At 40.5% G+C, this 11,663-nt stretch overlaps 2 protein-coding genes across 2 annotated transcripts; both read right to left on the bottom strand.

Moving 5' to 3' along the window:
• Window positions 1–2,759: 2,759 nt before the first annotated feature.
• Window positions 2,760–4,306, bottom strand: LOC145447822 (uncharacterized). Its single transcript, XM_080326097.1, has one exon. The coding sequence runs from the start codon at window positions 3,974–3,976 to the stop codon at window positions 3,113–3,115; it is 864 nt and encodes a 287-aa protein (XP_080182223.1). The 5' UTR covers window positions 3,977–4,306; the 3' UTR covers window positions 2,760–3,112.
• Window positions 4,307–6,192: 1,886 nt separating this feature from the next.
• Window positions 6,193–8,600, bottom strand: LOC145447827 (ADP-ribosylation factor-like protein 8B-A). The gene has a single exon (XM_080326104.1). The coding sequence runs from the start codon at window positions 8,536–8,538 to the stop codon at window positions 7,978–7,980; it is 561 nt and encodes a 186-aa protein (XP_080182230.1). The 5' UTR covers window positions 8,539–8,600; the 3' UTR covers window positions 6,193–7,977.
• Between the last annotated feature and the right edge of the window lie 3,063 nt (window positions 8,601–11,663).

The following is an 11,663-nucleotide window of genomic DNA, read 5'->3' as shown; positions in this document are numbered from 1 at the left end:
CAAAAGATGTCTGGCAACCCTGTCTCATTATGGTGCATCGCCCATCTCTGTATATAACGTGGCTTGTGTCTTTCTTCTCGTTACCATGTAACTTGCCATTTTTAAGCGCGCGTATTTCAATTATATATAGACTCATTTCGCATAATCCTATTGTATATTCCATCCATTCGACCAATATGTGTATCTGAGGCAAGCCTACTATTGTCGCATTCTCGTTGAGTTGTCAGATCAAGGACAAACGCAGCAACGTGCGTCTGCTACTGCAAGTTAAGTATATCTAGGGTGACCTTATTTTGAAAATCTGAAAAGAGGACACTTTTTCAAAATTTTCAGACTTGCAATAGCGGAGGAAAATCCTGAAAAAAATGACAAATTTTTCCCACTTCGTGGTCGGTTGACTAATAAAGGTCAGCTTTTCGGCTCAGCCTCCGAAATAGCCGTCGTAGCGTTACTTCAGTGCTGATTTACTGTATCTCAGTCGAATTTTGCCCTTATATTTACCAAAAAAGAGGACATTCGGGCGTCCTCCGAGGACACTTTCAAAAAAGAGAATGAATCCTCTTAAAAGAGGACATACACGTAGCCACAACTTACGTTGAACTCAGGTTGCAACTCTAGCAGGTTATCAGACATCAATCAATCAATCAATCAGGTTTATTAATATTTTCATCGTTTCAAAACCTCACAAGACTGCGATACGATGAAAAGATAGGAAGGTGTCGAAACAACTTGGAGTAGCCTTCAAGATCTGACACCCACCTTAGCCTAGGCGTAGTAAATAAGAGGCATGTACTGTACACTGAATGAAAAGTAATGCAGAGAATATAAGACGCAAGCGACAAAATGAGGTGGCATGTGGCGGAGGACGAGGTCGATGTTAGGTCGTGGTCTGGTGATAATGAAGACTGGCTAGTATTAATTTAGCCAGAGGCCAATTTGCGATGAGAGGCTTCGCCTAAGAAAATACCTTCGCAGCCTACTGTTGGGTCGAAACGCGACAGCGTGATACCAATTGCTTAAGTTCGATTTCGAACCCCCCCCCCTAAACAACGTGCCACTGCCTCCACAGCAGTTACAACTCCGCTGCTATCAAGTCTAATGGCCTGCAGCCCATGATGGCCAAGTTGACTTATCATCACAATTCATATGTATGAGGCGAGTGTGTGTCTTGACCTCCATGGAACACCAGTTAAATCCACTGAGCTACGGGTCCTGTCATAGATTTCGTAACCGAGAATGTCTTCAAAAGCGAACACCGCCCTTTGGAAAAACTGACCTTGTCACCAGTGGTGGCTTTTGGGGTGGGCGAGGTGGGCGGTCGCCCGGGGCCCCCCTCCTTGGTTTTAGTGCTTTTTTTAAAGGTTTGTGGCGAATAGACGTGGAAATCCTTGTACCAATTAAGAAGATGATTACGTTCAGATGAGTCAACCATCAAATCTCCGCATTTGTTACAAAAGTCCCATATCACGACAATCATCAAGTCTGCATGCCTGCTAAGTTGGTAGGCGAAAGGGGGGTCTGTGGGGCGAAGCCCCCCAGAAGCTGCGATTACATACTTATAAGGGCCCCCCGGAAGTCTCGCCCAGGGCCCCCCAACCGTAGGGTCACCACTGCTTGTCACAACTGAGAGTAAAAGCGTGTTGAATCGAAACCAACCGGTATTTGGAAAAATATATAATTATTTCACTTCAAACGGCCGCTTACAATCCGCGAGATGAGCAAATTGAACCGGAGTCAACCAGAGTCACCATATTTTTAAATCAGGAAAGGATGTCATTTTTATCCAGTAGTACAAGTTAATTTACCGAAATTAAAAACTGCTGATTTTGAAATATTTACTGTACATCTCGCTGTGCTGACTAAAAATAAATGTTGTCACTCTGATTAGACTCCAGAACGACCCGCTCAAACGTCCGCATTACCTATTTCGCGTTCATTTATGCCGACGATTTCAGTTGACCCTGTCCATCGGCCCAGCTGTAAAAGCTGTGAAGGATGACGAATTGCCAAAAAAGTGGAGATATTCAAAAACCTGAAAAAAGGAATACGAGTCCTCCTTAAGAAGGGCAGGTAACCCTAGTCAACGCATACCTGGATCTCTTGAAGCTCATACCTTAGCCTTGGCAAAATCAGGAAAACCACACAGTCGTGTGTACATTTTTGGAAATTTGACTTTAAGTTGGCCATATAATTTGAACATAAAACTGTTTTGTTCTCAATTCAGGTTCATATGTCCACTTCAATAGAAATCCATGCTACTTAGGAACTTGGAACCCGGTTAAAACGTAAGGTCTATATGTCCAAATAGTGATAGAAAAAAAATTCAACAATACGAAATGTGGACATCAGACGGTTTGGTTATCCAGCGACGATATGCCTGAATTGAGTACCATTCATAATGATGGCATACCTAGTAAGAATGAATAGAAATTGGAACCTTACACACGACTAGAATGAACATTAAGTCAGTTATCAGGGTTGTATCCAAGTCACAAGTCAACCTTAGTTTATAGTGTTCGAGTCAATTTGTTACAACTCTGCTCGGGTGATATTGAGATACTGCATGACTAGAGTCTCAACACTATATTATAGGCTAATCGATTTCCTATTCATCAGAACAGATATGACTGAATTGAATCAAGCATGTTTCGAATCATATGGCTTAGTCGAGTCTATTGATTTTCTATATTCAAGAAAATGACTCAAGTCAAGTACAGCCACCGAAAATTGTGACTCGGGTCTAGTCGTAACCATGCAAGTTGGACTTCGGAAAATGAATGTATTCATATTTGTCAACCATAAGTATGACAATAGGGCTTCACTATAATCTCGATACACAAAATGGTTCCAGTGCTTCCACGGAAGGAAAAAATGTCGAAACGATAATTTCTGTTGAAGATTTGGTTCTTCATCATTAATTAAGAGCATCAAGTTTGGGTACTCCACAAATCATACTCATGCTATTCACTTGAATCATTGCCATCAATACTCGACCCGGATCAAGGTGCCTTATTTGTGCCTAGCCCGATTCATAGCATTCAAACCGCCAAATCTACTTTCCGCACGCCAGTGCTGAAACTTTCGAATAATTACGTGTACTCGCAAAACCACATCATTTTTTCACGGGCATCAAGTCGAAATTTTTCAGCAAAAAATCAACGTCCCCAAAACTGGGCTCGGTCACCACCGCATTAGCTGCCGAATTCTCACAAATTTTGTCGACTTTGATAAAATTTTTGATCGGAATAGCGAGCTGAGCGTCCGGAGGCTCACGCGGATGAAACCCGCACACGCTATTGTGCAGCGAATTTAAGCAAAGATGGTTTGATGAAGTTTTACTGTCTTTTTGCGACGTCACTGCCGGCCCGTTTTTCGAAGGCGCTTTTTCGCCCGTTTTTTTCTTCTTGTTCGGAGACTCTTTTTTAGGCTTGCTCTGGTTTTTCCGCTTTTTAGGTGGTTTCATCGTACCAATCCTATAAATCAACGAGTCTGCTATCTTTTCGAGGAGGTCTTGTTCACTGTGCGAAAGTTCCGTGAAATTATTGCTGATGTTACCGCAAGTCCATGTTCCTTTGTCGCAAGTAGCCGCTGCTTCTTGAGCCGGAGAAAATAATAGTTCTTCGATCGCGTTGGACACAGAATCATACCTTCCCCTGCGTGTAAATTTCTTTAAAAGATCGATAGTCGAGTCTAGAAGTGTATCGGAATCGACTTCTGTAGGTCTAGCCAGCAATTGATACACTACAGGAGTGATAATGAAATGGTATTTCCTTTTCAGCAAAGGTTCTCTCGATAATATTCCGAGCAGCGCTTCGGTGAGTGACTTGTAATTCATGCAGAAATCCTGAAACTTTTGCACGACTTCGAAGGGAGCGTGGCCGAAATTATACAGCAAACTTTCACAGGGCTGCGACTTCGATTCTTCTGCGGATTCTTCGGAATTAGCGGCCGCGTCAGGACTCAGCAGTGAAACCATGGCTGCTTCAGGTGGTTAATTACGGCGTCAGCATTAAATACTAAATTGAATATGCATTGTAAGAATGAAAACATATCTGCACTGCTTATATTCATGGTACAATAGAGAAAACGCACTGGTACATTACTAGAATCAGTGAGTAGGGCTAGGGAAAAAACGAGTACCTGAGTGATACGACTTTGAGTCCAGTAGTAAGCCATGAGTCGGGAATTAATTATAATGACACCATTAGAGTGGGGCATAATGCCGAAGTTTCAGATATGTAACTTTTATGCGACCAAAAAGAAAAGAATGCCAGTTCCAGATTACATTATTCGGCATTATTTCGACAATGCTGTAGGTTAAAGTTGTTCAAAAATAAATATTTTCCCCGGATTAAATTGTTAGGTTGCCTAAAAGACGCTGCACACCAAATTCGGCTCAATTCCAACCAGTATAAGCCGACGTGGATTCAATAGAAATTTATTATAATTTTTTTCCAATATTACTGTATGCCTCATGAAATTCATGAGTTGTCTACGAAAAACGATAAAAAATAAATTTGACGAATTCCAACCCGTAGAAGCGAAGTTACGAGTTTCTCATTAACAATTCTGGTTCTTTTTCTGCCGTCAATGCTATTTTTGCAAATTTATAACTTTCAACTGCAATAACTTCGCTTCTACCGGTAAGAATTGAGCAAAAATTGTTATCGTTTTTTTAGGGAACTAAATTTTTTATGGGGTTGACAATTCAAAAATCTCAATTGCCTCTTTCGGCTTTTACTGGTTGGAATCGAGCCGAACTTGGCATGAAACATTTTTTAGGCGACATAACAATTCAATCAGTGAATCCCCGGAATCTGGGAAAAAGTTATTTTTGAACACCCCTACCCCCTAGTTAAGGTTGATCACGACTCCACGGAAATGGGAATTATACTAATGTGGGGAAAAACGTACCAAAACTACAATCTACATTGACGATGCAACTTGTAGTACTCACAAAATGACCTCACTACAAGACTCTTATCATGTTAATACTCATTTTGGGTCAGAGTACACAAATCATTGTCCCCGGCCCTAACGACGAGAGCCTACAAAATACGACGCAAGTTGCATTTACGAAAGTACTCTACAGTTGAGACTCTCGAATCTGCAATGCTTTTGCCAAAACATTTCCAACAAAACCTTAACTACGATTGAAAGTCACTGCGAAACCGCAAACAGACGAAAATGAACATGCTACAATCACTCCAGTACTTGTCAACAAAGTAACGCGATACAATTTTTGTAAACGGAGTCACGAAACAAAGTAAGACGTTCAATTTATCAAGAAAGAAAACATACAATAACAAATACACAGTAGCCTAAGAAGAGAGAAGTAGACTTTTATGTCTGTGGCGCCTAACATTGCACATATACAAGGGTTATCGACTGCACATTCCAAGAACACTTGAGACAAGAATATTTCATGTCTATATAGAGCATTCAACATTCGTATTATACTTTTATCAAACTGGTCTGTTGATTTAGAATTAGGGTTTGGCAATATCGATTGAGTGATTGAATTCGGAGTCGGTTACACAAGAATCAATAATTATGAAGCCATAACAGCATCGAAAGATGTAGCAGCTTCCAATATGTAGGCTACTTCTCATGCGACCACAATGAATATAATGCCAGTTGTACATCCCATTAAAAATAATCTGGTGCTTTTTCGACTATACTTATTTCATTACACTTTGTGACAATGCTGTAGATCGGTCGTGACTTCACAGATATGTTATTTCCTCTGACGTTAGCAGCTTTGTAGGCCTACATTTCTGGTATGCTGGGAAGTGACCAATCGTGGTTTCAAAGTTACCAGGGTGGAAAATTGTATCTGAACTGTATTTCTCGTTGTTAAATTAATTCTTAGTGACAATATAATTCCAGTACGTTAAAAAACCATCATTTACTACTCGACTCGAATCCTTATTCAGAAAAAAGGAAACTGAACAGATTCCCTTTAATGAGCCTGGGTAACTCTTTCAATAATGCGTCCTGAATAACATAACTACTTCACTACCGGTATCTCCGAAGAATCACAAATGCAGACACAATGCAACACATGCAATCAAGGTGCAAAGTCTGAATCGCATCTCAATACCTGGTGTTATGCAGCTTAAGCAGAAAATTGAAACGCTACACAGTCAGTTCTGTTCCTCGGCAATATGATGAACTAATCATAGTCATAAACCATTGCAAATCAAGTGTATTCAAATAAAACCAAAACGGTTCCGGTAAACCAATCATAAAGTGAAGTTTATAAAACACAAACATTGATTCGAATTCAGTCCTGTTTCAGTGCCACACGTATTCAGCAATGTTACGCAGCAATAGCCTTGCCTATCTGTTCTGTTACCTACAAGTGCAGTGCTTCGCAACCAGTGTTTCCATAGTTTTGTATTCAATACATCCTAGGGGGCTATTTTTGGTTGTGATGTAATGCCAGCAATCTTCTAATTGATGTGATAGTCAATTTTTAAGCATTGTCAATAAAAAATGATGGCAGGCAAATGAAAACAGGTGTGCCTAAACTTTAGGTGTTTCTGGATAAAAGAAACATCAATCCAATCGAGCCTAGACTTGATCTGATAGCCTATGTAATATGCAAGCTACATTTTCATATTAATAGTAAATTGTATGCGTAACCATATTTTCTTTTCTTGTTAATTTTTTTTCAATCGTGCGGTCATATCTCAGTGGTTCGCACCGTAAAATGTGCACTAAAAGAAGCCCGTGAACTGAAAAAGGCCAGGAAGCACTGTAGAAGCAGGTCTTATGACGCAAATTAGGCTACTTATTGACACCAACGTGGGAATATCAACTGAATTATTTTAGCTACCGGTACTGGAATGCTGCAGAACAAGAGAGCAGGTCGGCAACTATTGCATTACATTGGAGAATGCATGCGCGATAACATTCTTGATTTGCTGATAGTGTTCAATTTGTCTGCACATGAGATATTTCATTGGACAATATAAATCCGAATGGCATCATTTCCACGCAAATAAATATCGAAATTTCAGCCTGCATAAGTGCACAACTATAAGATTGAATGAGACATGACAACATGTTTAGCCTACTTATTACTAGGGCTGGACAAAATCGAGTACCAGTACCCGCGTGATTTGATTCTGAATCGAGTATTTGGAGCCCTTCCAAGTCGAGTATCCCTCACTATAATGTCATACAGTATGGAAGATGTGGAAAGTTCCCGTATGTATATCTTTCACGAGAACACAAAGAACATATAGCGAGTTCTGCATCACATCAAGGATTATTTGGTATTTTTTCGACTATACCATTTCATTGCACTTGGTGACGATGCTGTGAGTTGATCAGGACTTCACAGATAAGTAATTTTTGCTAACGTACGATACGTAGTTTTGTACTAAATGTTTCTTATGCTGCGATAAGACCTATCAAGGTTTACAGCCTTTCACGGATGAAAACACTACGGTATCCAAACTATAATTGTCTTCCAGTGACAAGGAGAGTTGAATTTCCGTACTCGGAAAAACTAATCTCTCACGAGTCGAATTCTCAAGAGTAAATACTCGATTTCGATTCGAGCACTCAAATCATTGTGCCCAATCCTATTCAATATAATTGTTGAGAAAGTAAGATAAACGGTAAGTAACATTCAAACAAATGGCTCGTAGAGATTGCTAGTAATAGCCTATTACACACGAGTCATTACTGATTCAGTACACAGACAAAACGTTTAGAAATACCCACTGATCGTTCAGTGTATTACATGAAAAATGACAAACGTTGCAAAGCAGAAAAAACGTTGTCACTAAGTCACCCTATTGTTTCATAGGATCGTTATCATTATACCGAAAGGTAGCAGATTCATTCGAACAATAATTCTTGCAACATCATTTCAAAATGATCACTGAAAGAGAATCATACACATCTGGCATCATGCACCGTTATGTGTTGTTCATATAACATACGAAAGTTATTAAACACGACTCAATTTCTTGCAGATTTCGAATGCTGCGTAAGCCATTGCAGTGTTATATCGATATTTTCTTTTTCTTTACAAGATACGGAGTAACAGCATACCTCCCTATCTTGTATAGCGGCAAGATTCATTTTCTCGATAATTTCTTTCTCGTCGATGGCATTGGAAAGATCTTTCTTGTTACCCAACACAAGCACGGGGATACCCAGCAATTGCGGTTTTTCTAGTAGATTATGAAGTTCGTTCTTTGCTGCGTCTAATTTGTCGTGATCTGCCGAATCTACCATGAACACAATTGCGTTTACGCCTCTGCAGTATCGTTCCCACATGCTGCGGAATCTGGGCTGTCCACCGATGTCCCAGATCTTGATAGTGACGTTGCCTTTCGAGACTTTTCTCATGTTAAACCCAACGGTTGGAATCATGTCTTCGTTGAACTGGCCGGAAGCGATTACGTTGACGAATGTGGTTTTCCCGGAGTACTGGAGTCCTACCAGAGTCAGTTCCATTTCTTCTTTCCAAAAGAGGGACTTGAACCAGTCGAGGACTCGGCCGAAAAACGCGAACATGTTTATATATAGATATATACTTATACTAAACGAAATGAGCACAGTTACAGCAATGACTCCGCTTTCCAGGTAGACTATCGAAAGCGGACTAATAGGTAGGGCGCTTTTAAATACTAATGTGGCACGAGATTCGTATAGGGATCGTGTTGATCATATGACCGGAATCGTTGTGGCGTGACGTCGTCTGTCGGAGTATAGATAACTAACCTACGGATAGATAGCCAACAGCCGTCGTCACGCTTGCTTGCTCGGAGGAAAATACTGCTCAGCAATCTGAACTCAACGTAATTGCCAATCCCATAGCTGACGACCCGAGCGCTCAAATTGAATAAAGTTGATCTTATTTGAACGCTACTGTCGAACTGATTCCGAAAATATACACTCAAATCTGATCGGGGCAATGGAACCGCCTCGAAATACACCTCAAAGTCTGAAAATTGGCATTGTTCTCAACAATCGAGGACACGCAAGGGTTATTGTTATGGTCATTATGGTGCGTCCATGCGATTGTCTGGAACAATGCCGATTTTCAGACTTTTATCGCTATTTCGGGCTGGTTCTTTTGCCTTGATGAAAGTTTAATGTATATTTTCGGAATCAGTGCGACAGTAGCTTTCTAATAAGATCAACTTTGTTAAATTTGAGGGCTCAGGTCGTCAGCTATGGGATTGGCAATTACGTTGAGTTCAGATTGCTGAGCAGTATTTTCCTCCGAGCAAGCAAGCGTGACGACGGCTGTTGGCTATCTATCCGTAGGTTAGTTATCTATAATCTATCCGTAGGTTAGTTATCTATAGTCGGAGGCGGAGATAGCTGATTCTGTATTTCGATATTCCAAATCCGGTCCGGATTCGAGAAATTTTTAATTTCAAAATCCGAAAATATATTTCACGCATTGCCGAATAGAAAATCCGGAAATTTTAAAATACGTGGATCTTTCATCAGAAGCATTGCTTCATGATCATGAGCAATCGGTTCGGTTCTAGGCTTACCATATTTTAGAAATCTGAAAAGAGGACACTTTTTCAGAAATTTGAGGCTTGCAAAACCGGAGAAGAATTCTCAAAAACCGGTGAATTTTTCCCACTTTGTGATCGGTTGACTAAAAAAAAGTCATCTTTTCCGCTCAGAGCTCAAAATACCGTTTTTCTTTCCGCATTGCTAGGTGGGTGACTAAAAAAAATAAAATAAAAAGGTCATCTTTCCGCCCAGAGCTAAAATCATCCGAAATCCGAAATACCCGCCGGAGCGTCACTTCTGTGCTTATTTACGGCTTGGACATCTTCCTGTCTTTTCATTGTATCGCATTTTTGTGGTGTATTGAACTGATAAAATTGCTAATAAACCAATGATGATGAATGATGATGATCACTCGCAATTTGCTCTAAATCTGACCTAAATTTTTAAAAAAGAGGACAAAATCTCAAAAAAGAGGACAAAAGGGCATCCTCCGAGGACACTTTCAAAAAAGTCAAAAAAGAGGACAAATCCTCTTAAAAGAGGGCGTATGGTAATTGGTAACCCTATTCGGTTCGAGCTTTCGGTCAAGATTACCGGACCACGAACCAACTTATCGATCTCGCTTTCCTGACATGCTACCCCATCTTTTGTCGCTTGCTATTCCATACTGTCGTATTTTACTTATCATTCAGTGGGCAACTGTGCAATGTGCAATGTGAATACCTCCTATGTACATCGCCTAGGCCAGTGGTTGCCAACCTTTTTCGATCCATCGCCTCCTTTTCAAGTTCAACACCGATCATCGCCCCCTATATTTTGAGAACCGAAAAATGGGCATACAAACTGTAATCACCGGTGAGTTGACTAAAAAAAAAGAAAAAGAAGGTCAACTTTTCGGCTCGATGTCGAATTTTACACTTTTGCAACCAATTTTTCGCGGGTTGACTTTAAAAAAGGTCATTTCTCCGACTTGACTCCAATATAACCGTTTTAACGCGTCATCGCCCCCTTATCGCCCCTTCGCTATTTTCGCCCCCTTTGTCCATTTTCGCCCCCTATCGCCCCCTTCGTCATTTTCACCCCCTAGACCGCCAAATTGCCCCCTGGGGGGCGATATTCTCCACGTTGGGAACCACTGGCCTAGGCCAAGGTGGGTGTCTGATTTCAAAGACTACTCCAAGTCGTTCCAGCACCTTCCAGTACCGAGCGAGATAGTTAGCAATGGTGATGAGTCCGGCTTCTCGGTCGGTAGGTCGTGGGTTCGATCCCCGGCCAGGTAATACCAAAGACTCGAAAATTGGAAATCACAGCAACCACGGAAAAAGGAACGGGGGTGCAGACTAGAGGTGACCTTGCGAAAAAGAATAATAACGTCTCTCTATCTGTTCATTGTATGGCAATCTCGTTTTGAAATGATGAAATTCAACTGAACTCATTTTTTCCTGTTATGCAAAGTCTTACTTCGCTTTATATCTAAAACACTGTATTACGTATATATAATACCCATCAAATTATCTACAGATCATAGTCTACATTACTTTATAACCTTAGTGTTTGATAAATCTATTTCATCATCATCATCATTCGTTCATTACCAATTTTATCAGTTCAATACACCACAAAAATGCGACACAATGAAAAGATAGGAAGGTGTCGAAGCGACTTGGAGTAGTCTATGGAATCAGACGCCCACCTTGGCCTAGGCGATGTAAAGAGGAGGAATGCACAATGCACACTGAATGAAAATGAATTAGGGTTACCCTTATCAAATTTTCAGATGCGGAAAGGAGAACACTTTTCACAGGCTGCACATGTTACTGTAGTGGACGAGAAAATCCGTGATTTTCATATTTATACAGCTATTTACTTAATTGAATAAAAAAATGTCGTTTTTCCGCTTTGACTACCGAAATATTTGTAGTCTGTCTTTTAGGCCTAAATTACACGTCTTTCGCGGTCTTTTTTGCCTCTCTGTTCGTTACATCGCATTGTACATTGTGTGTAACTTGTTCAGATGAAAATTATAACCCAACGATTATTGAAGGAAGACAGCTCCTCCTCAAGGAGGACGTATGGTAATGTTCAGGTTCAATGGTCCTCTGGAAAAAACCTCGAGATATATCAGGTTGGGAAGTTCCCAAGTCCACTGCACTTTGCTAGATTTC

Source organism: Botryllus schlosseri, chromosome 10 (genome assembly GCF_051294905.1).
Source record: "Botryllus schlosseri isolate E-star chromosome 10, Bs_hap1, whole genome shotgun sequence".
NCBI classification, from domain to species: Eukaryota; Metazoa; Chordata; class Ascidiacea; order Stolidobranchia; family Styelidae; genus Botryllus; species Botryllus schlosseri.
Note: the sequence above shows the minus strand (reverse complement) of the source record. Positions and strands in the feature narration are given on the sequence as shown.